The sequence below is a fragment of the Cervus canadensis genome, chromosome 1 (genome assembly GCF_019320065.1).
Source record: "Cervus canadensis isolate Bull #8, Minnesota chromosome 1, ASM1932006v1, whole genome shotgun sequence".
Classification (NCBI taxonomy): domain Eukaryota; kingdom Metazoa; phylum Chordata; class Mammalia; order Artiodactyla; family Cervidae; genus Cervus; species Cervus canadensis.
The window spans coordinates 18,595,671-18,622,037 of NC_057386.1; the positions used below are offsets into that span (position 1 = coordinate 18,595,671).

General features: G+C 58.5%; 1 protein-coding gene across 9 annotated transcripts in view; it reads left to right on the plus strand.

Annotated features, from left to right (window-relative positions):
- Window positions 1–25,056, plus strand: part of HDAC5 (histone deacetylase 5) — a 36,672-nt gene extending 11,616 nt beyond the window's left edge. For 2 of the 9 annotated variants that reach the window (XM_043467245.1, XM_043467254.1), the window contains exons 3-26: window positions 954–1,028; window positions 12,685–13,170; window positions 13,281–13,395; window positions 13,725–13,855; window positions 13,965–14,111; window positions 14,209–14,321; window positions 14,620–14,751; window positions 14,974–15,196; window positions 16,492–16,703; window positions 17,427–17,717; window positions 18,461–18,626; window positions 19,450–19,583; window positions 20,133–20,253; window positions 20,713–20,762; window positions 20,903–21,010; window positions 21,429–21,484; window positions 21,628–21,715; window positions 22,571–22,690; window positions 22,947–23,044; window positions 23,207–23,325; window positions 24,027–24,160; window positions 24,450–24,534; window positions 24,677–24,842; window positions 24,935–25,056. In XM_043467245.1, coding sequence (XP_043323180.1) covers window positions 954–1,028; window positions 12,685–13,170; window positions 13,281–13,395; window positions 13,725–13,855; window positions 13,965–14,111; window positions 14,209–14,321; window positions 14,620–14,751; window positions 14,974–15,196; window positions 16,492–16,703; window positions 17,427–17,717; window positions 18,461–18,626; window positions 19,450–19,583; window positions 20,133–20,253; window positions 20,713–20,762; window positions 20,903–21,010; window positions 21,429–21,484; window positions 21,628–21,715; window positions 22,571–22,690; window positions 22,947–23,044; window positions 23,207–23,325; window positions 24,027–24,160; window positions 24,450–24,534; window positions 24,677–24,842; window positions 24,935–24,974 — 3,410 coding nt within the window. In that variant the 3' untranslated portion in view covers window positions 24,975–25,056. Of the gene's footprint in view, window positions 1–497; window positions 1,029–12,684; window positions 13,171–13,280; window positions 13,396–13,724; window positions 13,856–13,964; window positions 14,112–14,208; window positions 14,322–14,619; window positions 14,752–14,973; window positions 15,197–16,491; window positions 16,704–17,426; window positions 17,718–18,460; window positions 18,627–19,449; window positions 19,584–20,132; window positions 20,254–20,712; window positions 20,763–20,902; window positions 21,011–21,428; window positions 21,485–21,627; window positions 21,716–22,570; window positions 22,691–22,946; window positions 23,045–23,206; window positions 23,326–24,026; window positions 24,161–24,449; window positions 24,535–24,676; window positions 24,847–24,934 lie in introns of those variants that run through there. The other 7 variants (XM_043467314.1, XM_043467297.1, XM_043467306.1 and 4 more) reach the window with 7 other exon arrangements.
- Window positions 25,057–26,367: the final 1,311 nt, after the last annotated feature.

Sequence of the window (26,367 nt, forward strand, 5' to 3'; positions counted from 1 at the left end):
GGGCGGGGAGGCACCTCCCAGGTCTGAAAGAGGGCAGAGGGTAAATCAGCTCCCATTGGCTGTTAGAGGGACTCCCGGGTAGATGCATGGTTTGGCCTGGTGGCCCTGTCTGCCCACCTATCTCAGACCTTTCCCGTTGCTTTATCTGCTTTGGATGGTGCGAGGGAACGTAGAGGACGGAGTCGGGGTTTTGGGGGTCTAGCCCCTTGCCTGCCAAGAGCAGTCCCAGAGCTGCTCCCAGATGTGTGGCTATTCCAGCCCGAGCCCTGCCCCAGCGCAGCCTCTGGCCACCCGGCTCTGTGGCCTTGGCCCTGAGTGTAGGCTCTTCCCGGTTCCCATCCCCCTCCCTGGCGCTTCCTCCTGGGGTGGAACGCGCCTCCCCCTCCCCCCCATGGGGCCTCCGCCAGGCCCGGGCTCCTGGCAGCCGGCCGGCGGCTCCCTGAGCATGCTCCACCTATTTATAGACAGGGCCCTCCCCCAACTGCTATTTCAGTCTCCTGCCAGCTGCCGGCGGCTCATTCGGGAAGGAGGAGCAGGGAGCCGGGCCCAGAGCTGTCACCCAGGGCTGGGAGGGAACACAGAGAGCCCGCCTGCCTGTCCAGCTCCCCTTCCTGTCCCCTGAGTGCTCAGCCAGACCCCACTCCTGGGAGCTCTGGAGAGGCCTGTGGTCGGATGCCCCTCTAGAGGGGCGCTGGGCCTGTAGCTCTGGGGCTCCTGGCTCCTCCTGCCGCCAGGAGTGCCCAGGCCGAATGAAGCACCTCCCCATCGCGCTGGTCCCAGCAGCCGTGGCTTGAAGGAGCCCCCGAGCAGCCGCGAGGGCCCCGCCCGACCACCTTCCCTGTGGCTGACTCCCCGCCTCGGGCGGCCCTTCCCGGGCATGCTGCTAGTGCCCAAGGCTCAGGGGCTGGTGGAGATGCTGCAGACCATCTATGAGACGGAATCCTGTTTCTCAGCAGATGGGATGCCAGGCCGGGAACCAGCCTTGGAAATCCTGCCCCGGACCCCTCTGCACGGCATCCCTGTGACAGGTAAGTGCCTCCGTGTCCTCGCCTGCCCTCTGCCATTGGGCATCCTCGTCTCTGCGGCTGGGCGTCTGGCTCCAGGTCTCACCCAGGTGGGGTCCTGCCTAGATCTTCCTGGAGGTCTTTGTTGAGAATATGTGCAGTCAGGGGAGGTGTGCTCTCTGAGGTGGGCTTCCCTGCTCTCCCAGACCTGCCCTCTCACCACGCCCTCCAGCTGCACTGCGCAGCATCTCTTTGGCTATTGGCAGGGTCTGCATCCACTGCTGGGGGCTGTGGATTACTAGACGATCCTGGCCTAGTTGGCACCATGGTCAGGAGGGGAGGAAGTGGGTCAGTGACCTGCCTCCAGGCCGTCTGCTTCCGAGGTGTGGACAAGAGAAGAAACTAGAGCCGGAGTGTCCATAAGAATAAAGGCTTCCCCCCCACCACCCTGCCAACTCCTCTGGTGGGTTCTTTGGGTCAGAGGGTCCATTGCAGTGATTCCTGCCGGTCCACAGGTGGGAGTATCCTGGGAATCAGACACCTGGGGAGGAGGCTTGTCCAGTTCTGGTTGAGTTAGGCAGAGGCTGGCAGCTGGGATGTTGGGGGCCTTGGCTCCCTTGACCACCCCCACCCCCCGTATCTCTCCTTCCCCCAGGCCTTGGTTTATTATCAACACATGAGGATGAAGGAATGTTACTCAGGCTCACAGGGCTTGAGGACTCCCTAACCCTGCCCCCTTCTCGGCAGGGACTCTTGGCTGGGGGTGGGATCCCTCAGGGCTGAGCCACTCCCTCTCTCCCTCCCAGGAACCTGTTGGCAGCATCAGGCCTTGCTGGCACAGCCTCCCCACCAGGCCGGCACCACCAGATGCTTCCTCTAGGGAGGGGCCTGCTGGACCCATGCCCGCTTGGCCCCTCCTGGCAGTGGCTTGGCACTTTGGTGTGGGTGTCTGTGTGTGTATGTACAGGGAGTCTTTGCCTCTGGGTAGGTGGGTGTGGGTCCCAGGCTTTGGATCGGAAGGTGGGAGCCATGTGCCTGCACAGGCACCCGTGACTTGGCTCTAAGCTGTCCAGGGATAAGGTTGCAGCTGGACTGGGATGTGTCAGAGGATGAAGGTTTGGGGAAGATTGGAAAACCCTTCAAACAAGTCCAGCCATCTGCCTGGGCAGGGATGCCCATGCGGTCTCCTAAGGTTGTGGCATAACCCTGGGGACCAGCCCTGAGGGTGTCTGCTGTGCAGGCCTCTGGGATGGGACTGGAACCCTGGGGCCAGCGGTGCAGAGTCTGTGCATAGTCCCCTGGGAGGGGTGCAAACACGGGGGGCCAGTCTAGCCTTGGTCCAGTCGAGCCCACAGCTCTAGCTAAAGACCCTATCTGCTGACTTCTACCTTGAAGCTCCTGGGAGTCAAGGTGGTCTCTTGGAGAGCAAAGGGCTGACTGTGCAGAGCATCTCTGCTTGGGGGGTGGCTCTACCCCATTTGGCAGACGCCGTTTCAGTTCACCCATCTACCCTGTCCCCACTGTCCTTGCCCTCCAGAAGCAGTTGGCCGTTGACCTGAAGTTTCCTCCTTAGCATGTTCTCGCTTCTTTCAAGTTGGACCCCAGAATCCTTGCAGGCTGGATCCCTGCTGCCCCCATCCCTTTCCTAAAGGCTCCCCATCTCTGCATAGACCCCTCCCCCGGCCCCTGCAGCCAGTCCGGCTCTCTAGATCCCTGTGGGCCCCCCCACCCCCCGAAACCGACACACACACACACTGCCTAGCCTTCTGAGCGGTGGCGTGGTCCATGCTGGCAGGAGGGAGGCGTGAGTCACCTCAGCGGCTCGGGGAGAGGGCTAAGAATGTTCCCCCGGTGCAGCTCTGATGCTGTGTCTGTGACGCGGCTGGGGACAGATATAGGCCTGGATCTCGGCTGCCTTGTTTTTTTTTTGGACTCTGGAATGTAAATAGATGTTTCAAATAGAAACGCTTTAACCTTTGGGTTAAAAAAAAATCCACCCCGGATAAACACGGCCATGAGGGCCCAGGCAGCCTGGTGTCCCCCCCCACTATCCCATCCTCCCTCCCCACCCCCCTCCTCACCCCACCCCCTCTCTTCATCTCTTGATCAGTCTCCAGACAGGATGCAAAAGCCTGTGGCTAAAAAGCAGGTGTCCAGGAGCACTTGGTGGGCAGTGTGTGTCACCAGGCCTCCCCAGCCCTAGGGTTTGAGGAAAGGGGGCTTTCCAGGCTGGGTGTCTGCCTTGAGCTCTTCGCCCACTGCAGCAGCAAATCTTCGGAACCCTACTTGAGGGGTGTCCTTGGCTCTCTGGACTGTCTTGTGCACTCTTAGCACGGTGCCTGGCACATGGGTGAATGAATGTTCCTTGAGGGGGCTGGCATCCAGGGTTGGTTGACAGCAGGATCCTTCGGCTCTATTCTCGGGCTTGGCCCTCTGGGTGAATAGACGGATATGGTAAGTTGCCCCTGTGGGTGAGCCAGAGTCTTGGCAGGCGAGCCCACGAAGGGTGCGGGATGCTCTCCACTGTTCCTGTTGAAGGAGGGGGACAGACCACAGCTTCTGCTAGTGCCGTCAGGGCTTCCCTGAGGGATGGGGTCTCTGCCTGGCTCCCCCACCCCAGCCCACAACGGGCACCCTTCTCATCCAGGCTTGGTCTCGGCTCAGGAAGCCCAGGAGATTGAACTCTGGGTGTGGGATTCCCAGGGACGCGGTGCTGGGGGTTCCCCTGCCTCCCTTCTGTTGGGCCTTGGATTTCCCTCTGGCCTGGATTGGGCAGAGCTGCTGCTTGGGCAACGTGCAGGATGTTAAAAGCAGGCATGGAGGAGGAGTTCTCTTTCCCTAGTGAGGGAGGGTGTGAATTCCGCTTATGCTGGGAAGGGATGCTGTGGATGTTGGGAAGTGCTGTGGGGTTTGTGTTTGGTATTGGGGTTTCCCCTAGATACTCTTTTTTTTTTAAACAGATTTATTTATCTATTTGACTGTACCAGGTCTTAGAGCATGTGAACTCTTAGTTGCAGCATGTGGGGTCTTTTTCCCTAACAAGGGATGGAACCCAGGCCCCCTGCATTGGGAACTCGGATCCTTAGCCACTGGACCACCCCCTGGATAGTCCTCTCCCCTGGACATTCTTGTTCACATTCTTCATACCATTCCAAACTTGGCTAGGTAGGTGGGTGTGTAGGTGTCGGGGTGTGGGAAGATCAAAAGGGCGAAACTAGGTGGGAAGGAAATTAATATTATAATGTACTAAATGATGGGTATCGGTGCTTTCCTTACCTGTTTCCTTTGGAAAGGTATTAATAGTTACGTTTTACAGTTGAGAAACATCTGAGAGGTTATGGAACTTGCTGAAGGTCACAGAGTAAGTGACTTTGGGCTTTGGACTCGGGTTTTTGTGTAGGGCCACCGCCAACCTACACAAGAGCTTCCCTGTGCAAATTTTAAAAAGGCAGCCTTTCTTCCAGGTGGCTATATACTCATACCAGAGTGGATGGCTTAGCGCACTTGGAGCATGGACTAGATTTCAGCCCCCAACTTGGCCCTTCAGTTGGGGGCCCTTGTACAGTCACAAGCTGAACCACCGGACGTGGTGGGCCTGTCTCTGTGCTCCCAAAGTTTGTGCTCCTCGACAAAAGAGGCCAGTCTGGCCTTGGGGACTCCCGAGGTTTCTGAGAGGAGACTCTTCTCTAAATCTTGGGGGCCACTGGATCAGCTGTTTTCTTTCGTGTAAGGATTTCAACCCAAGGGAGAGAAACGGGCTCAGGAGCAAAGTTGAACACCCTGTCCCGTTCAGACAGTCTCCCCTGCCCCCATTCCCTCCTACCTCGTCCCCTCCTCTTGTTTCTGAGACCCTCAGCTGTCCCTTCCCTGGTGCACAGCTGTCAGACAGGAAATCAAATTAACTGTGTCCACGCACACAGCTGTAACAACTGTCAGCTTGGCAGCAGAAATGAGTGTCGCCAGCCGGGGGACACTGTGAGAAAGTAGTTCTCAAACTTCCAGTTGCCACAGAATTACCAAGCGGATATGTTAAGATGCTGATTTCCAAACCGTACCACTCCCCCCAGCCCTAAGTTTCAGATGCCACTGGGCGGCCCAGGAACCAGCATTTTTAACACATCTCAGATGATTCCGATGTGAGTAGGCAGGCTCAGACCATGCTTGGCGTAAGGGCTTTCTGGACAGGGGTCCTGTGGACAGGGGTCGTGGGGCCTAGCAAGCCTGCCAGTGGGTGTCGCCTGTCTGCCTAGAAGGCCTCGATGAGCTTTGGGACTCTTGGGAGAAGGGCTTACAACAGAGGGATGGAGGCTTTTGCCCTGGTCAGAGTCAAATCCAGCCCCCAGCAGCCTGGCAATCTGGAGACAGAGGGCATCTTGAGACCCTGAGGAGCAGGTGTCTAAACGCCAGTGGGGTTGGGGATTATGGCAAGTGGCCAGGGGCACAGGGCGCCCTGCTGGATGCCCAGGGCTGGGCTGTGGTTGCGGAGGACAGGCAGAGCTCCTGCCCCGGGAACCCCGCTGGCCACCCCAGGTGTGGAGCAAGCAGTCCCAGCAACAGCTGCAGACTCTGAATGTCTGTAGCGTGCCTTTTAATTGCCTCTAGGGTAGTGCCCAAGTGGTTCCTGAAAATGGCTGGGCTGAGAGAAGTGAATCTACTTCTCCTCCAAGGAGCAGCCCAAGACCAGTGACTCCTTCCGTCTTCGCTAGTGAGAGATGATTTGTGCCTTCCGTCAGGGCTCTAGTCAATCCTAAAGGAAACCAACCCTGAATATTCATTGGAAGGACTGATGCTGAAGCTCTAATACTTTGGCCACCTGATGCAAACAGCCGACTCATTGGAAAAGTCCCTGATGCTGGGAAAGATGGAGGGCAGGAGGAGAAGAGGGTGACAGAAGATGAGACGGTTGGATGGCATCATGGACTTAATGGACCTGAGGTTGAGCAAACTCCGGGAGATAGTGAAGGACAAGAAAGCCTAACATGCTGCAGTCCATGGGGTTGCAAAGAGTCGGCCACGACTGAGCGACTGAACAATAACATCCAGGGCTCTGCATCCCTTATGCTTAAGACTTTGCTGCCCTCGAGAAGCACAGTCTACCTCAAGGTTTCTGGGATTCTTTTCACTTGGTCCCCATTTCCCGTGCACTCCTGGCTCTGGTGTTCTGGGGGCCAGCCAGGTGACCTGTCTAGATCCCTGGACCCTCATACAGAGTCTAGCTCTCTGCTCCATCTCATTAAATTTAGGGACAACTTTCTAGATTTCTCTTGGTTTTTGGTGGAAGGCAAGAGAGAGCCGGGCTTCCCTGATGGCTCAGTGGTAAAGAATCCACCTGCCAATGCAGGAGAAGTGGCTTTGATCCCTGGGTCAGGAAGATCCCCTGGAGAAGGAAATGGCAACTCACTCTAGTATTCTTAACTGGGAAATCGCATGGACAGAGGAGCCTGGCAGCTATAGTCTATGGGGTCACGAAAGAGACACGACTCAGCAACTAAACCACAGCAACAAGAGAGAACCAGAAGACCCAGGATTAAGCCCTGCCTCCTCCTTTCCGGGTGACCTTGGATGAATTTCTTCCGTCTCTGGCTTTACTTTACTCCTCTGTCAACTGGGGGAGTTGAGTTGTGGATCCTGCTGGCCCTTCCTTCAGCGACATTCTAAGAGTCTTTGAAATCAGTTTCATGTTGCTTTTTAAAAAATTGATTTATTTTTAATTGGAGGATAATTGCTTTACAATGTTGTTTTCTTCCATATGTCAACATGAGTCAGCCATAAATATACATATATTCCCTCCCTTTTGAACCTCCCTCCCACCTCCTACCACATCCAACCCCTCTTGGTTTCATGTTGCTTCTGACTAGAGGGGGCTTAGGGTCCCCTGAGTCCTGGCCTCAGGAGAATATAGAATGGTACTGGGGAGAGGAGTGTTGTCTGCAGCAGGACAGAAAAGTTAGATGCCTTTATAGGCTTTCCCACTGTTGGAAGCTGGTTGCCCAAGAGCATGGACCAAAACTTGTGTTCATCTGAGTGTTCATCTGAGTTAAGAAATGCTTTGAAGGGATGGAGGGACCCTACTCCTGGGAGTGAGCCTCAGAGGACAGTGTGGTCCTTCTTGGAGGTAGCAAGGCAAGGAAGCAGGAGAGACATGCTGCTGTTGGGAGAAGGCTCCTCCCAAGGGGTGCCTCCTCCAGCTCTGGGATCCAGTTTTCAGCCATGCCAGCTTGTGTTGTGCAGGGCCCACCAGAAGGGATTTGATTGGGACAGGACCACAGAGTGACCTTGGGACAGCCTGACATGAGAGAGCTAAGGCTTCATCCCGGCAGAGGTCTGAGCCTGACTCCCTTAGAATTCAGGCCGTCTGTGAACGTGTCCCCACGGAATCCCGAGTATTTTATTTCATTCGCTTTAGAAACATTCTGAGAAGTGGTCCATGGGCTCTGCTAGACCGCCGAAGTGGTCCAGGACACACCAAAAATGTCAGGAGCCATTAATAGCCTCCACCAGTACCTCCTGAGATTTTCCCAGGCTCTGTGCCAAGTTCCACTGCATGTCTTATCTCTCTGGAGCCCCGGCAGCTCTGGGAGGTGGGTGCTTCCTCCCATTTCACAGATGCCTGCCTGGAGCGCAGGGAGGGGGGCTCAGTGTCTTGCCCCAGAAAGAGCCCGGTTTGAACCCTGGCGTCTCTTACCCCAGAGCCATCGCTCCTCACCATTACGTGATGTGTGTTGGCTTACGTTGCAGGAGGAGTTGGGAAAATTGCTAGGTGAGAGTCATCCCCAGCTCGCACATGTGGAAATGCTGTCTGCATTGTGGTAGAACCTGTCGAACCTAAATTGGCCTTGCTAGTCACGTAAGAGCACAGAAATAGATCATGGGAAACCGTCCTCGGTGGGGAGGGGTCATCGGCGTCACGGGGAGGAGTATGAAATGCTGTTCCCTGCCTTCTTCCAAAATCCCTCCAGGCCAGGAAAGGGATGAGAGCCTTTCCCCATTTTCCAGAGGGACAGAACGAGGTCACTGGATGTTTAAGGAAGTTGCTGACTCCCTGGCCTGTTGAGGGAGCTCTTGGGGGCCTGGGTGCTGGTGGAAGGCACTACCTTCCAGGGTGGGTTGCCAGCCCCGTTACTGTCCAAAGGGGCCAGTTCTCCAGGGCCTGGGATGCCCGGCATTGGGGTTCGTGAACTCCCTTGAGCCGGGAGTCAGGACACCTGGGTTTGAGGCCCTGCTACTTCCTTGGAGGGATCTCCTACAGAGCCGCCTCAGAGGCTTGGTCTTCTCGTCTGTGTTACGTGTTACGAGCCAGCTGAAACAGAATTCCTTTTCTCCCTCTCCCCCATAATTTATTTATATGGCCACGGCACACAGCTTGTGGTATTTTAGGTCCTCCAACCAGGGATCGAACCCATCCCCCCTGCGTCGGAAGTACCAAGTCTTAACCACCAGACCATCGGGGAAGTCCCTTCCCTCTTATTGTTGGGGGTGTGTAGACATTGCAAACTGTTTACTGCGCTCTTCACTCATGTTCTTTGTGCCCTGGCTCCCCTCCTTTCCCTAGCCTTCTGTGGCTGGGGGCTTCCAGGAGCAGGGTCTTTTTAGAGTCAAGTGTTATGCTTCTTGTCTGCTGAGTGGGTCCACGCACTGCGGTGTGCCCCAGGACTTTTCTCCAGGGGGAACTCAAGGTACCGTTTTCCTGCTGCTAGAGTTTGGGTCAGAAGCACACTGGAGTTGGTGACTTCTCCAAGAGAAGGCTGGGAGCTGGGGCATAGCCTGTGGTCTGTTCAGAGAAGGAGGCAGGCTTGACCTTGCCCTTGGGCAGCTCCATCTGTTTTTTATCTTGAACCCTTTTCCCAAAGGTGCTGCTGAAGCCCGCCCCTCGTGTCCTAGAATCCCTTGTCTGCCTGGGGGCAGTGTCCCTTTGCCTGGGCACTGTCTTTTTAGCCTAAGCCTGTGCTGGCAGTCATCCCAGAGGTTACCCTGTCAGCACCTGCGTCATCTCCCCCGCCCCCCTGCTGCCCCCCCACCCCTCTGACGTGCCAGGAGCCAGGCTTTCCCTGGTTGTACCGCCCAAAGAATCTGCTGCGGGAGCCCCCATTGGGCTGATGGGGTGATGGGGTTTGTGGAGAGACCAGAAGCCCAGTGAAATGGGAAGGAAGTGTCCCCTAAAGTGTCACTGGCCCTGCCCAGTTGTCCCCATGAGCAGGGCAGAGTGGTTCCCTCTGAGCCGGAGCCTGGTGTGTGCAGGGCCATACCCTGACGGCTGCCCACCTAGCTGCCTGGGCTGGGGCTTCTCCAGGGAGACAGCGTTGGTAGTCCTGCGGAAAGCTGGGGGACAGGATGCTGTTACTGCTTGTTCCTACAGCTGTGGCTCCCAGGAGGCAAGGTCAGAGCACCCAGAAAGGGTGGAGTATGGAGCAGGGCAGACCTGGTCCCTTCTGTCTCCCTTTGCAGGAGGTCCCTGAGCCAGTTGCTGGCTTCCTTTCGACTTCCTGCAACTCTGTCAGGCGGAGGCATGGGATAGGGGACTGTGCCCTCCCACGTGATCCCTTCCCTGGCCTTGGCTAGCCAGGGTCCCCAGCCTGCCCTCTTAGGGACCAGTAGTCCTTGCATCTCCTTTCTTCTCTTTCCAGAAGTCCTCCCGTCCTTCTCCGTCCACCAGGAGGCGGTCGAGAGCTTCTTCCTATCGTGACATCACCCATTTCCCCTTCCAGGTGCTGGTTCTCATGGCTGCCACTGCCACCTGCTCTGCTCGTGCCAAACTGGCCGAGGGCGCAGATCCTCGAAAGGTGACAGGCTCTAGGTTTTATGCCCAGAAAACTACATCTGGGGGGCTCTGTGTCCCCCCTACCCCACCGCCGACCCTTTCCCTGACTCCAGCTGTCCAATCTCCGCACCGTCTATCTTGGATGGAGCTGAGTTACTACCTGGCAGACCCAGGGGGTGCCGCATCCTGTTTGGGCCCCACAGGGCCTGCAGATTAATATTCCCCGGTCGCCTGTGCTTCCTGCTTGTGTGGGAACAAGACTGTGCAGTGGAGCCCGCTGGTCGCCCCACCACCTGCAGGACCCAGCGTCTCCACTGCTGCTGTGGCGGTGGCGGCCGCGCGGGGGCCCCGGTGGGAGAGTCCCCTCGGCTGAGCCCGTGCCTTCTCTGCAGGGCTCCAGCAGGGGAAGCCAGTGCTGCTGGCGGCAGTTCCAGCCCAAGCAGGGTTATCTGCTGGGAGCCAGGAGCGCTTGGACCCTTGCCCTTCCCTGGACGGGCGGGCTGGCATCCGGCTCCCGCAGCCCTGGAGCTGCCGGGAGCAGCAGGTTGAAGCCTGTCCACTTCTTGGCCGAGCGATCAGACCGCCACAGGCCAAGCCAGCCTTGCCGAGGAACAGATAACTCCAGCCAGCCTGGGGCCCTGCTGGGTATTTCCAGGGCTGGGGACACCCGAGGCTGGCTGCTGGCTCCTTGCTGCCACCCTGCTTTTGAACCCCAGACAGGGCCGTCCACCTCCAGAAAGGGCCTCTGTAATTTCCCAGGGTCTTTCCTCCTGGTGCTGGGGCAGGACATGGGTTGGGAGGGAAAGTGAGTGAGCGTGCGTGTGTGTGTGTGTGTGTGTGTGTAACCCCACCCTCCTGGCCACATCTGGCCACTCCTGCAGATGTGGCTCTGGCCTTGTGGCCGCAGAGTCGTCAGTGTGGCTGGCGGGCAAACCACAGAGGAATGTGCCTGACTGTGCTGGGGAGGAAGGGCTGGTGGGAGCGAGGGAGATCCTGGGCTCAGACTACCTTCCCTCTCCCACCTCCAGTGGGTCCCGGGGGCCATGTTCAGCCATGAGGATAGCATGACCTTGGCCTTCAGCAGGCCTTGCCCCTGCCTTGATGATATTCAGTCAGGCTCCCTGGAGAGAGCCAGGCTCATAGACCGCAGAGGGTGTGGGAGCCTTTCTTATTAGCTCAGCCCTTCACCCCCCTCCCGGTTCCCTCTCCACTCCTGATACGGGATGGTGGTAGAGGCCTGGGCCTGTTTTCTAGGGCAGGGGACTCTGGCTGCCATCAGGGTGGGGTAGGATCTTTCTGTCTCCAGGCTTGGGTTGGTGTGGGCCTCCTTGCCACTGGAAAGTCTTCCCAGCTCCCCGGGACCTCCCTGGACTGGAGTGGGGAAAGTGAGGGCTGTCTTTGGAGAAAGAAATGGAAAAGAACAAGACGGCTTGGCTCTGCCTCTCTCACTTCCTCCTTCCCAGGCAGTGGGTAGCCTGCCTTCCCTTTCCTGCAGGCGTCAGGAGGCTTTGTGGGGTGTGGGCTGGGTTTGGGGCTCCCTGCTGGCGTGGTGTTTGCCCAGTTGCCCTGGCAACCACAGGGCAGTGGTGGGGAGTGGTGACATTGAGTGTACAGAGGCCAGTGTACAGGGATCAAGAGGTCAAGACCCATCTTTTCCCATAAGTCCACTGGAGTCTGTTGCCAGTCCCTGGGACCCCTTGGCCCATTGTCCACGTGGGGGCCTGGCCCCAAGGTCTGGGGGCCCAGCAGGTCCCTCCACTCCTTTTCTCTTCCCAGCGGGTTCTCCCTGGGACTGGAGTTCTGAGATCGCTGCCTAGGCTCCAGCCCCCCGCACCCGGGCCATTACCCTTCTTCCTGTCTGATTCCCTTTCCTTTCCTGTCTCCTCCTCCCACCTCCTCCCTGCGCCTGCCCGCCCATTCTCCCTCTCTCCTCCCCCCTCCCCCCAGGCACAGCTGCTGTTTGGCTCACTCTATATATAGCGGCATTTTCAGGGTAATTACAATAAAACTGTTGAAAGGAGATAATCCAGCAAAGGAAGCGAGTCTGACTCCCAGCCCCTCCCCAGTCCCTGGTTTGGTGCTGCCCTGCACCCCCTTCCCTTGCAGCCTCCTGCTCCCACCCCACCCCCTGTTCCCATAGCCTCACCCTCCCACCCCATCTGCCCTAGCTGAGCGTGAGGCAGGGAACAGGAGAATGGATAGACTGTCCATTGTCCAAGGGGATGTCCACAGACCTCTCCTAGGCTTACTGAGGCCCCTGGCTGCCAGCCCCATCAGTTCTAGAACCAACGTCGATGCCTTGGTTTCTCCTGTACTATAGGCTTCTTGGCAGGGACGGTGTGGTTTGAGAGGTGGGGGAGGAAGCACAGGAAGGATGGTGGTTAAAAGCATAGGATTTGGATTCACATCTTGGTTCATTGATCTCCTGGGCTGTCTGTCTTTGGGCATGTTACTTAAACCTCTCTAAAATCTCAGTTTCCTTATCATGAAAGTAATTCAGGAAGATCCCCTGGAGGAGGACATGGCAACCCACTCTAGTATTCTTGCCTGGAGAATCCCATGGGCAGTCTTTACAGTCCAAGGGGTCGCAAAGAGTCGGACACGACTGAAGTGACTTAGCACACGCACACGCCAAATAATTCACATAAAATGTCTAGTGGTCGTCTCTGTTAAATACTCATGATCTGCCAGGTACCCTGCTTTGTTTATGCCATTTTTGTAGTGAAGTTCATGGCTTCAGTCTCATTTAATGAAGGCAGAAGGCTGTATTCACAGAGCAGAGGGATTTGACTCCCCCCACCCCCATCCCCCATTCTCTTGGGGTCTAGTAGTCCTGCCTAGTAGCTTTCTGGGCCCCAGGCATGGAAGCCAGGGCCCAGTGCGGATGGCCTGCTGATCCCTTCCTGGTTCTTCTCTCCGCAGTAGAGGTGAAGCCGGTGCTGCCAGGAGCCATGCCCAGCTCCATGGGGGGCGGGGGAGGAGGCAGCCCCAGCCCCGTGGAGCTGCGGGGGCCTCTGGCAGGCCCCGTGGACCCCGCGCTGCGGGAGCAGCAACTGCAGCAGGAGCTCCTGGCGCTCAAGCAGCAGCAGCAGCTGCAGAAGCAGCTCCTGTTCGCTGAGTTCCAGAAGCAGCATGACCACCTGACCCGGCAGCATGAAGTCCAGCTGCAGAAGCACCTCAAGGTGAGCACGGGGGCCAGGGCACCCAGCCCTCTGAGCCCTGCCCTGGACGCGGCTCACCCTGCCTCCCCACTGCCCCTGCAGCAGCAGCAGGAGATGCTGGCAGCCAAGAGGCAGCAGGAGCTGGAGCAGCAGCGGCAGCGGGAGCAGCAGCGGCAGGAGGAGCTGGAGAAGCAGCGGCTCGAGCAGCAGCTGCTCATCCTTCGAAACAAGGAGAAGAGCAAAGAGAGTGAGGCTGGGGAGCCTCTAGGTGGGGGGTCGCAGCTGGGATTCCTGCCCCTCCCCCAGCTGTGGGCTCCTGGCCCCTAGCTCCCGGGTCAGCCGTGCCCTGTCCCACAGGTGCCATCGCCAGCACCGAGGTGAAGCTACGGCTCCAGGAATTCCTCCTGTCGAAGTCAAAGGAGCCCACACCAGGCGGCCTCAACCATTCCCTCCCACAGCATCCCAAATGCTGGTACGACCCTTAACAGGCATAGGTTGCAGAGGTGCCCGGCTCAAGGGCTGCCTGGCTGCGGGCCGGCATGGGGCTCCTGGGCTGAAGTCATGTAGGGACCCTGCAATCTCTCCTAGGAGATGGGACCCCCACTCCTGGTTTCTCTCCTCGCTGCCCTCCCCAAGATCCATTTCATATCACCATAGGCAGTGGATGTTTCATAAACGTAGATTGTTCAATTGCGGGTCCAGCTGGCTGGGTGATACCCTAGACCTGTCTCCATCCCCTCCCTCCACTCCAAAGTCTGGGTGATCCCCTAGACATGTCTCCATTCCTTCCCTCCACCCCAGGGGAACCCACCATGCTTCTTTGGACCAGAGTTCCCCTCCCCAGAGCGGCCCTCCTGGGACGCCTCCCTCCTATAAACTGCCTTTGCTTGGGCCCTACGACAGCCGCGATGACTTCCCCCTCCGCAAAACAGGTGAGTTTTGGGGGGGCAGGGTTAGGCAGAGGTGGGAATGTGGAAGGACCAGGCTGTAGGTGTGTCCGCTTGTGCGGACGTGTCTAAGCCCCGGCTGCCTTCTCCCCAGCCTCCGAACCCAACTTAAAAGTACGTTCGAGGCTAAAGCAGAAGGTGGCCGAGCGGAGAAGCAGTCCCCTCTTGCGTCGCAAGGACGGGACTGTCATTAGCACCTTTAAGAAGAGAGCTGTTGAGATCACAGGTGCCGGACCTGGGGGTAAGGGCTTGTCTCTTGTCCCTGCTCTGAGGGCTGGGGAGTTGGGGAGGGGGGCTGCTCCGAGCAGGCCCAGGTGAGACAGCCACCTCTCCCGCAGTGTCCGCCGTGTGTAACAGCGCGCCAGGCTCTGGCCCCAGCTCTCCCAACAGCTCCCACAGCACCATCGCGGAGAATGGCTTTACGGGCTCGGTTCCCAACATCCCCACCGAGGTACAGGCCCACCAGGGACTGGGCGGGTGGGCCAGAGCGGCTTCCTGTCCAGTGCGGTCTGTCTGGCTGAGAGTGCCCAGCAGGGGCCTTTCTGCCCCGCATGGACAGACTGGGGGGACCTGTTGCCCCGAAGTGGGATGTGTCCCGTGGGCCTCTGCATGGCTCTGACCTCTCAGTTCCCCCAGGTGGGGCTTGGTGCAGGAAGTGGGGTGCCATTCGGAGCCCTCAGCCTCGGCCCTGGCCCCAGGTGGCTGTCCTTTGCCTGCTCTCACTCCTGTCTCTCCCAACTGCTCCCCAGATGCTCCCCCAGCACCGGGCCCTCCCTCCGGACACCTCCCCCAACCAGTTCAGCCTCTACACGTCTCCCTCTCTGCCCAACATCTCCCTAGGGCTGCAGGCCACGGTCACTGTCACCAACTCGCACCTCACCGTGAGTATGGGGCACGTCCCCTCTGGTGTTGAGGTCTTTGGTCCTGGATGCCCCCAGCTGGTGCTTTTGTCCTCCCAAGGTCCTGCGGGAGATCAGAAGGTCCTCCCCAAAGTTGGGGGTGGGGATGGGCAGGGCGTAGGTGAGGGATGCTGGTTCAGTGTTGGCAGACCTTAGAGGGCAGTATAAACCCTTCTCTCAGAGCCATCTCCCATCCAACCCCAGGCCTCCCCGAAGCTGTCGACGCAGCAGGAGGCCGAGAGGCAGGCCCTCCAGTCCCTGCGGCAGGGCGGTGCACTGACCGGCAAGTTCATGAGCACATCCTCCATCCCTGGCTGCCTGCTGGGCGTGGCACTGGAGGGCGACTCGAGCCCCCACGGGCATGCCTCACTGCTGCAGCATGTGCTGCTGCTGGAACAAGCCCGGCAGCAGAGCACCCTCATTGCTGGTGAGTGGCAGGCAGCTGTGTGAGGGGTCGTGGCCAGACCCCATCCTGGGGACTCAGCTGGAGGGACCACTTGTCAGGGAGAAGTAGCCAGGGATACTCACCAGACGTGTCACAGCCCTCAATGGCATCATTGATTTTTTCCGCATTCTACAGATGCTGTTGAGTCTCTGCAGCCAGCCAGGCGCTGTACTTGACTTCTGCCATCCTAATGGAGCTCCTATTCCAGGGCAGTGCCATCCTGTAGAAATATAATACAAATGGCACATGCACTTTAAAGTGTTTGTTCTAGTAGCCACATTAAAAAATGCAAAAAGAAATTGGTGAAATTAATAACATATACCTAACTCAATCTATTTAGGATGCTATTATTGGAACATATGATGAATGTAAAGAGTTCGCAGTGAAATATTTTATTTCGTTTTTCATACTGTCTTTTAAACCTGGTGGGTATTTCATACTTAGAACACATCTTAGTTTAGACAGGCCGTGTTGCAAGTGCTCAGTGGTCATGTGTGATTGGCAGCTATGGGATTGGACAGCACAGCTGTAGACAGACAGCCCGTAAGGATCTGGCGGCATCAGAAGAGGTTCTGCTTAAAAGTCTCATGATCTTGGCCCCTAGGCTTCTCAGCCGGGTGGGATCCATGTCCATGATCAGGGAGGTCTAACAGCTGGGGAGAACTAGTCATTGTTCATGCACATGGAGGGCCCAAATCTGTGTAGTCGTAGTGAATTAAAGGGAGTATGTAGTGTGCGTGTGTTAGTCACTCAGTCATTTCTGACTCTGCGGCCCCATGGACTGTAGCCTGCCAGGCTCCTCTGTCCATGGCATTCTCCCAGGCAAGAATACTGGAGTGGGTTGCCATTCCCTTCTCCTAACCTAGGGATTGAACCTGGGTCTCTGCACTGCAGGCAGATTCTTTACCATCTGAGCCACCGGAGAAGCCCAGGAACTCTGATACATTGGTAAAAATGTTCCTGGGCCTACCATAACAGTTTGACTAAATGAATTAAAGGTAGGGAACAGTGAATCCAGGAAGGCTTGCTGGAGGTGGTGGCTCTGAGCAGCAAGACTGTTAAGGTGTCCTAAAAAAAAAAGACTGTTACAGTGTAGGGAGGAGGAAGAATAGGGCTCAGGTCTGGGGGCAGAGGTGCTCCAGGCCCCTCCCAGGTTCTACCCCCTGCCCCGCCCCAGGTGGTAGGTGGCGCTGTTCCGGAAGGAGGAGAGTCTGGGGTGGCAGTGGGGAGCCTGGTGCCCTAACAGTAATGCTTGCTCCTCTTCCCCCACCTCACAGTGCCGCTCCACGGGCAGTCCCCGCTGGTGACGGGTGAGCGCGTGGCCACCAGCATGCGGACAGTGGGCAAGCTTCCGCGGCACCGGCCCCTGAGCCGCACCCAGTCCTCGCCGCTGCCCCAGAGCCCCCAGGCGCTGCAGCAGCTGGTCATGCAGCAACAGCACCAGCAGTTCCTGGAGAAGCAGAAGCAGCAGCAACTGCAGCTGGGCAAGGTGAGCCGGGAGAAGCCGACATCCTGGGCTGTGCTGGGGGCAGGACACAAGGGGGCTGGGCTGCCTGGGCAAGGTGAGCCGGGAGAAGCCGACATCCTGGGCTGTGCTGGGGGCAGGACACAAGGGGGCTGGGCTGCCTGGGCAAGGTGTGCCGGGAGAAGCCGACATCCAGGGCTCTGCTAGGGGCAGGACATAGGGTGCCAGGCTGGCGGAGAGGGAGGCGCCTCTGACCTCCTCGCCACTCCCTGCTGCATCAGAGGAGTCACCTTGCCTTTTTTTTTTTAAGAGAATATATTGTATTTTTTTGGGGGGAGGATATTTATTTATTTTTAAAACATTTTATTTACTTATTTTTGGCTGCAGGCTTTCTCTAGTTGCAGTGCACAGGCTTATCACTGCGGTGGTTTCTCTTGTTGTGGGGCATGGACTCTAGAGTGCAGGCTCCATAGTTATGGTGCGAGGACTTAGTTTGCTTCTGAAACATGTGGGATTTTAGTTCCAGGACCAGGGATTGAACGTGTGGTCCTCCATATTGGCAGGTGGATTCTTAACCACTGGAGCACCAGGGAAGTCCCCACCTTGCCTTTTTCTGCCCACATCAAAGCTCTGTATGGGCTGGGCAGCCGCTAGGGAGAGAGGAGGGCAGGAATAGACTCTCCGGGGCCTCGGGCTGCATGGCTGCGCCCCCCTCCCAGCTGACGGGCCTCCTGGCTCTGCTTCCAGATCCTTACTAAGACAGGGGAGCTGCCACGGCAGCCCACCACCCACCCCGAGGAGACAGAGGAGGAGCTGACGGAGCAGCAGGAGGCCTTGCTGGGGGAGGGAGCCCTGACCATACCCCGAGAAGGCTCCACGGAGAGTGAGAGCACCCAGGAAGACCTGGAAGAGGAGGAAGAGGAGGAGGAGGAAGAGGAGGAGGAGGAGGAGGACTGCATCCAGGTCAAGGATGAGGAGCGAGAGAGCGGTGCTGAAGAGGGGCCCGACTTGGAGGAGTCCAGTGCTGGTTACAAAAAGGTGGCCCCCTGCGCCCCGGCCCTTGATCACCACCCATCTGTCTTCCCGCCTCTTCTTTCTGCCTTGCCCTTCCTTCTCCGCAGTCTGCAGTTTCCAGGCTGTGCCCAGGGGAGTAGGAAAGAGACAAGGGGCTGTGGACGAGAGAGAACTGGTGTCAGTCTTAGAACTCTCTCTGCCCTGTCTGCCAGCCCCTCCCTCTGACTGTGACTGCCCCCGCCTGTCTGCTTCTGTGTGTGTGTGTGTGTGTGTGTGCGTGTGCGCACGCACACTTGGATGCACGTGGTCTGTGTATATCTGTGTCTCTGCCTACGTAGGGCCGGTTGTGCGTCGGTCTCTGCGTGCGTGCGTGTGTACACACCCGCCCCCGCTGTTACTACAGTCTGCCCTGGCGCCTAGCGAGCGCACACTCCATTCATGGCGGACACAGCTGAGCCCTCGGGGCCTGACTCATCCCACCCCCTCCCACGCCCCCGTCCCTCCCAGCCGCTTACCTCAATGTTACTCCGGTAGCATGACTCATCTCGTCCCCCTCATCCCTCCCCATCTCCTCGGGGATGGAGATGAAGATGGAGATGGCTAAGACTGGAGTGTCTCCTGTCCCTGGAGGGAGGAGCTGGAGGAAGGAGGAGATCTGGAAGAGAAGGGCTGGATTCAGGCCCCCCTGGGAGGCCCCAGGGCACCTGTCCTCACTTTGGTTGCAGCCTCAGCCTCACCCAGGCTCCCTCCTGCTCTCTCCTTCCCAGGCATTTGCAGACACCCAGCAGCTGCAGCCGCTGCAGGTGTACCAGGCGCCCCTCAGCCTGGCCACTGTGCCCCACCAGGCCCTGGGCCGCACCCAGTCCTCACCTGCTGCCCCTGGGGGCATGAAGAGCCCCCCAGACCAGCCCACCAAGCACCTCTTCACCACAGGTGAGTCCTTCCCCCATGAGCCATCTTTCCATTGTGTGTGTTGTGGGGAGTGGGGGGTGGCATGCTGTGCATGACATGGCATCCGGTCTTGGGCGTTGTGAAGGGATGAAATAGAGCACCCTGAAGGAAGGGAAAACAGGCCTTGGCTGTCTCCCTGTGTGCACAGCCACCTGTGGTCGTGGTGGCAGCCTCTGCTTCACTGGGCAGGTGGGGGTGAACGTCCATGTACTCTGGGGGCAGCATCTTTCTCAGGGCCCCCCTGCCCCACACCGAGGGACCACTGATTTTGCTTCCTCGCTGCCTCTGACCTGGAGGCATGGGTGCAGGGAGCCTGCTGTCTCAGTGAGGCCGTGCTCCTCTAGCTCTTTCCCCTCCCTTTGAGGTTAAGAGTGAGGCCTCAGTCCATTGCAGAAGGCTCTTCCACTTGAAACCGCCCAGTGCTGGGCTCTGTAGGGGCACGGATGGTCCCCTTGATGACCCTAGTTGAGGATGGTCCCCACTCACCAATGGGGTGTGGGGGTGGGGGGCAGCACACAGAGGCTGTGACGGGGGACAGGGAAGTAGGAGGTGCTGTGAGGTTAAAACGGATGGTGGTGTCATGTAGCCTGGTGGAGGCTTGAGGAGCAGGGAGACTGCTGATAGGCGGTGATGGGGGAAAGGAATTTCAGGAAGAGAAGAGGAGCAGGCATGTGGGAGGGTATCTGGAGTGGCCACGAGGAGGGGCTGCGACCAGGGTGGGCCAGGGAGAGCTCGGTGAGCTCCGCTGAGGCTGGCACAGCCCGACCCGAAGCTGTGCTGGCTGAAAGGTGTGTCTCCGGCCCAGGTGTGGTCTACGACACGTTCATGCTGAAGCACCAGTGCATGTGTGGGAACACACACGTGCACCCCGAGCACGCTGGCCGGATCCAGAGCATCTGGTCCCGGCTGCAGGAGACAGGCCTGCTCAGCAAGTGTGAGGTAAGGGGGTCCCCCCCGCCTTCCAGCTTCCACCTCAAACCCAGTGAAAATCCTCGTGTTTCTCCTGTTGAGGATGCCTCTGTCTGTGTCTCTTCCTCATTCTCTTTTCAACCCCTGACTTCAGGGCCAGGCCCCCATGTGCTTCCCAGTTCCATCCTTTGTGGTCTGGTGCCCCCATGGTCCCCAGCTGAATGGGGGAGGGTCCTGGGCTGGGGTCCCTGGAGGACCAGGGCATACTTTCTCAAAACACTTTGCATATCCTGGGCCTTCCTCGGAGGGCCACTGGATAGGATTCGGCGCTTCCACTGCAGGGGACCCGGGATCCATCCCTGCTTGGGAAACTGTGCTGTGTGCTGCACGGCATGGCCAAAAATAAAAAGAATAGCAATGTCCCATTGATTGAGAAAAAAAAAACCACAACCACTTTGGATCTCCTGAGACTAGAGGGTGGCTCCATGTGCCCACGGACTGTGGGGCGGGGAGAGGTGCTGGGCCTGCAGCGCCAGCCTAATCACCAGCCCCACCTCTTGCTCCCCCATCTCCTGACAGCGAATCCGGGGTCGTAAAGCCACGCTGGATGAGATCCAGACGGTGCACTCCGAGTACCACACCCTGCTCTACGGTACCAGCCCCCTCAACCGGCAGAAGCTGGACAGCAAGAAGCTGCTCGGTGAGCTGAGCGGCCAGCTGGGAGGGGTGGTGGGCCAGGCTGGGTCTGCTGCCCAGATGGGAACAGGGCTGTCAGGACGACCATCACCTGGTAGGCAGGTGGGTCTCCAGGGGCGTGGTTGCCACATCACATGCCTCCAGAGGGCGCCATTCACACAGACTACAGCATGTGGGTGGAGTGCGTGCAGGAGGGCGGGAGGAGACCCGTCAGGCCTGGCGATGGGCTGTGCCCTTCTGCCTCACCTGTCAGGCCCCTTTCTCCCCGCCACCTGCCCCTGGGGAAGGATCACCCCTCAGGACGGGGGACGGTTGTCTCTTCCTGGCGTGGGCGGCAGTGGCCTGTTCTCTGCTGGGGTCTGCCCTTTCTCTGTGACTGAGCTCTCTTCCCACTGCACATGCCCACCTGCGGCCCTGGCAGTGACGGCGCCTTCTAACGTAGCTCTGCCCCTCTTCCTTGCAGGCCCCATCAGCCAGAAGATGTACGCCATGCTGCCTTGTGGGGGCATTGGGGTGAGTACGGCACTCGCCCGTGGGGTTGGGCGGGTGGTGCTCCCAGCTCCAGCCCCTCCCTTCCCCCCACCACGGTTGCACCCCCTTCTTGCCCTCCCCCTGCAGGGGGCACACTGAAGCCCACTCTCCTGCCCCTGCAGGTGGACAGCGACACTGTGTGGAACGAGATGCACTCCTCCAGTGCCGTGCGCATGGCGGTGGGCTGCCTGGTGGAGCTGGCATTCAAGGTGGCCGCAGGGGAGCTCAAGGTGAGTGTGTGCGGGCTGGCCGGGGTGGGGGTGGGGGGAGCGACTTGGTCCTGCTGCCGGAGCAGCAGGGGATGGGGCAGCCTCAGCTTTTGCACCAGTCGGGCACCATCCTCTGCAATCTCACCTCTCAGGTGCAGGTACGAGGAGGAGGTGACAGCTCCAGGCGGGCTGGGGGTGAGGGGTAGAGAGAGACAACCGCGAGGCACTAACGTCTGGTGCTCTTGTGGGTCTTGAGGCCACAGAAGGTCGCTGCTGACCCATGTGGCCCTCGGCTGTGCACTCCTAAAGGTTGTGTGACTGATGTTTCTCACGTGTTCTTTTCGTGGCTTATGCTTCTCTTCTGTGTCTACCCCGATCCTTGGCCACCTTGCCTGCCTGTCTGCCTCTCGTCTCTGTTCCTCTGTCCATACCTCTTCAGAATGGATTTGCCATCATCCGGCCCCCAGGACACCACGCGGAGGAATCCACAGCCATGTGAGCGCCACCTCAGCCCTGCCCTGGACCCACCGCCCTCACCCCCTCTCCCTCTTGGTAGAGCTGACACTGTGTATGTATCTGTGGCTCCCGGAGCCAACATCTAATAAGGCTGATGCCTTGCCTTCTCTCCCACCCCGCAGGGGATTCTGCTTCTTCAATTCAGTAGCTATCACAACCAAGCTCCTGCAGCAGAAGTTGAACGTGGGCAAGGTTCTCATCGTGGACTGGGTAGGCAGTGCCTGGCGAGGCCAGGGTCAGTCTTCAGGAAGCCCCCACCCCAACTCCTTCCCTTCATCCTCAGCAGCCAGAATGGGGCTGGGCTGCTGACTCTGGGGTGTTAGCTCAGCCCTCCCAGTCCCCTGGGGCTCCCTCTTCACTAGGGGAGACTCGAAAGTGGTTTTAGCTGCTGCCCCTCCGTCCCCTGCAGCCTTGAACAGCTGAGGAGGTTTTTTTGCCTTGAGTGATAGAGATGTCTCCTGCCATTGCTAGAGCCCCTCTTGACTGGGGGCTGACACATGGTACTGCTTCATGGACACCTCGCTTCCTAAGAAGTAGGAGGTCTGTTCGAAATGGAGACACCGGGCTGTTGAGGGACTCACCCAACTAAGGTCACTTAGCTTCTCCACCCTTGCGTCTCTCAGCAGAGGGAGAGGCCCCTATTGCTTGCTCCCTGTGAGCTGGGAAGTAGCCAGGAGCAAGCCTTGGCAAGAAGGGATCTGATTTCTCTAAAGCCTAGCTTGGGCTTCAGAGTTCATCACATTGGGTTCTTCTTCAGAATGTTTTAATTCCTGGCTAACCTCACTGTCCCCTCTGCGCTGAGTAGAGCGGGCTTGCAGGGAGAGCCACCGTCATTCATCCCCTGGCTTTGTGTCTCGTCTGTGCAGTGCCACGTCCCGGCCCACAGACCCTGGTTAAAGAAGCGTGGGGGGATTTCATTGTGAATGGAACATGGAAGCCCTGTATCTAGGGGCAAACCGCACCCCCAGAGTTCACCATAGGGTGAGGGCTGGGGGCAAGGCGAATTTTGACCTTTGGGTCAGAGCCTGGGCCGTTTTTCCTGATGCCTCCACTGCTCCCCACTAGGACATTCACCACGGCAATGGCACCCAGCAAGCATTTTACAATGATCCCTCTGTGCTCTACATCTCCCTGCATCGCTATGACAACGGGAACTTCTTTCCGGGCTCCGGGGCTCCTGAAGAGGTACAGCTCCTGGGCTCAAACTCGGGGCCCGCGGGGAGGTAGCAGAATGGGACCTGGCAGGGAGCCGTGGAGGCCCGTGGTGGTGCTGGTAACCTGGGGAGTCTGGGCTCCTAGTGGGAGGACCACGCCAGTCAACTGCCCCTCCATGCAGAACAGAGGTCAGTGGAGTGAGGGCTGGAGGTAGGGCTGAGGGCGGGGCAACATGTGGGCTCCCCTGGCAGTGAGAATAACCCCCTGCCCCCCACCGTGCTGCCAGGTTGGCGGAGGGCCGGGCGTGGGGTACAATGTGAACGTGGCATGGACGGGAGGTGTGGACCCCCCCATCGGAGACGTGGAGTACCTCACGGCCTTCAGGTGGGGACTGAGAAGAGCCCGGGGAGAGGTGGGAGCTCCTGGGCCCTGCCGTGGGAGGGGCAGAAAGCACGCAGTTTGGTCTGGGTGGAGGGGGTCGGCCCTGTGGGGACACAGGCCTGGCCGAGTCACCTGCCAGGGTCAGCTCGGGCCCTCCCTTTGCAGGACAGTGGTGATGCCCATTGCCCACGAGTTCTCACCTGACGTGGTCCTGGTCTCCGCTGGCTTTGATGCTGTTGAGGGACACCTGTCTCCGTTGGGTGGCTACTCTGTCACCGCCAGATGTGAGCCTGCTGGGGGATTGAGGGAGGCTATGGAGCAGTGAAGATGGTGGGGACGAGTGGGAAGCTGGGAGGAGTGCTGTGCGTGCTTGCATGCCAGGTCGCTTCAGGCATGTCCAGCTCTTTGGAGACCCTCTGGACTGCAGTCCACTAGGCTCCTCTGTCCATAGGACTCTTCAGGCAAGAATACTGGAGTGGTTTGCCATTTCCTTCTCCAGGGGATCTTCCCGACCCAGGGATCAAACCCATGTCTCTTTATGTGTCTTGCATTGGTGGGTGGGTTCTTTACCATTAGCGCCACCTGGGAAGCCCTGGGAGGAGCGCTGGGGCAGGTCTAAGACTTGAATCATCCTGGCCGCATCCTTCCTTCTCCCTCTGCCAGCCCTGGCCTTGAGGAGCCGACAGGTGGGGGAGTGTACCTCCTCATGCAGCTGTAGAGTGATGACCCTGCGTGTTTTCATTGGTGGTTTCTCATGATGGGAGATGTATAACTGGATCTTCTTAGCCTCTTCATTTTGTCTTTAATGGAACATTCAATCCATGACATTGAGTTTTAACATGGGTATCTGTTTAGGTTTAAATCCACCATCTTATTTTGTGCTGTTTGTCTCATCTCTTGTGTTTTTCTCTCCTTTCTTACTTTTTTTTGAGTTGATTTTCTTTCATTAACCGTTTCATCCTCCTCTCTTCACCCTTCCCTGAAGGTTTTGGCCACTTGACCAGGCAGCTGATGACGCTGGCAGGGGGCCGGGTGGTGCTGGCCCTGGAGGGAGGCCACGACCTGACCGCCATCTGTGATGCCTCTGAGGCCTGTGTTTCGGCACTGCTCAGTGTGGAGGTAAGGGGCGCACAGTGGGGCTGGGGGAGGTGGGCCGGTAGGCCAGGGACCAAGGGGCCAGCGGGGTGGGGGAGGGACCCTTTCCTGGGTCAGGCAGCACCCAGGGTCCTTGGGGAGGGTTTTTTTTTTTTTTTTTGGTTCCCAAAGATGGCTGGTAGCCAGAGAAGGCTTTCTGAATAGAGGTTTCTCAAAAGGCTATGCTTGCCCCTGTTGTGGGGCTGAGTCGGGTGGTTAGAGGGGCAGCCACGGCCACTCCCAACCCTAAGCTTGTTCTTCTTTCCCCTGCCAGCTGCAGCCCTTGGACGAGGCAGTCTTGCAGCAAAAGCCCAACATCAACGCAGTGGCCACGCTGGAGAAAGTCATCGAGATCCAGAGTACGTGGGGACAGGCAGAGGGGCTCGGGCCCCAGCTTGCTGAGTAGAGGCGAAAAACTCGAGTGCACACCAGGGCTGGGGAAGTCCATACGGTTGGGGGTTTCTGCCCCTCCTTGACCCGCTGCCCACCCCTCATCCACAGGCAAACACTGGAGCTGTGTGCAGAGGTTCGCTGCTGGCCTAGGCCGTTCCCTGCGGGAGGCCCAGGCAGGTGAGACAGAGGAGGCTGAGACTGTGAGCGCCATGGCCTTGCTGTCGGTGGGGGCCGAGCAGGCCCAGGCGGCTGCAGCCCGGGAGCACAGCCCCAGGTGAGGTGCCCCCCACCTCCCAGCCGTTGCCCAAGCCGCCCCCCCACCCCGCACCATTGCCTCAACGCGTCTCCCTGTGCTTGTCCCCACAGGCCAGCAGAGGAGCCCATGGAACAGGAGCCTGCCCTGTGACGCCCTGGCCCCCATCTCTCTGGGCTTCATCATTGTGATTTTGTTTATTTTTTCTATTAAAAACAAAAAGTCACACATTCAACAACGTGTGCTGTGTGGGTCTCTCAGCCTCGCCCCTGCTGCTCCTCTAAGCTGCCTCAGGCCCCCCTTCCGCCTCCGTGGCCCATGTCTCAGCTCAGAAGTTTGCTCTTTCTGGAGGGTGAGGGGTACCCCGTCCAGGCCTTCTCCCATGTTCTTCCCCACACCCACTTCCTGCGTCCTGTCCTTGTTCCCCCTGGAGCCTGGGCCAGCTCAAGGTGGGCACGGGGCCCAGAAGGCACCCTCTGGCTCTGGGGGCTCCCTGAGTGAGGAGGGAACAGTAAGTTTGGTGCCTTGGCTTCAGCTGACTTAGGGGGAAATGCCTTAATTTCACCTTCCTCCCCTCTCCAGCCCCCAGAGGATAATCCAGAGGGTCCCTCTACAGTCTTAAGATGTGGAAGGCAGGGGAGGTGGGCTCCCGCCCTGTGATTCTCACCATTTTTCCTGGTGTCCTCACCATCTCCACAGAGCTCCCCTCTCCTCCATCTTTCTCCTGGCCTCAGCTCTGTGCTCTAGAATGTGGGCCTGAGGTCTGTGGGCAGGGCAGCCTTGCCTTGCACTCCTCAGGGCCTGTTTCCCCTTCTCAGGGGCTGGAGAGAGGGAAAGTGTGTGGGGAGGGAGGGGACTGGACTCTCGGGTTCTGAGGGACCAAGAGGAGCTGTGGAACCAGGCCTGCTCTCCCTTGTAAGCTGTCGGCCTCCCTGCCCCTTTGCTCGCAGGGTCTGGGGACGGGGAGAAGGCGGTCCCTGCAGGGGGACTCCAGGCTGGTGAGAGCCCCCCTGCTGTTTAGGACCAGATTTCCCCAGCCACCCAGCATACTGCAAGCAGAAGGGTCAGGGCCCAACTCCCTCCTTGGACCTTTGGCTTTGAAGCCTGGGGAGGGTGACAGTGGGTGGGGGTTCTAGAAGGAGCAGGGACAGAACCCAGGAGCCTGCCCTCAGCTTTAGCTTCCCTTCCTCTGGGCTTCCTTTGTGGGCCACGCCCAGGGAAACTAAGACCTGGATGAGGCTGGGAGCTGTCCTTTCTCTCCCAGGAGCCCGGCCTAGCCTTGTTTCCAGGGCTAGGAGCCCACAAGACTTAGGGAATGCTGTCCAGCCTGTGGGAAACCAAAGATGGGAAGAAGCTCCTGGGGGGCTAAGTCTTCCTCCCTCCTTCTCCCCAACCCCACATATTATTTTCTTCTTCCCCTCCCCAGGGCCCCACCAATCTGTTTACATATTTATTATCCTAATGGGGGCCTGAGCAGGGTTGAGGGAGCCAGGGGAGGAGCAGGAGTCCCACCACCACAGGTTTATCATGCACTGTGTCTTGTTTG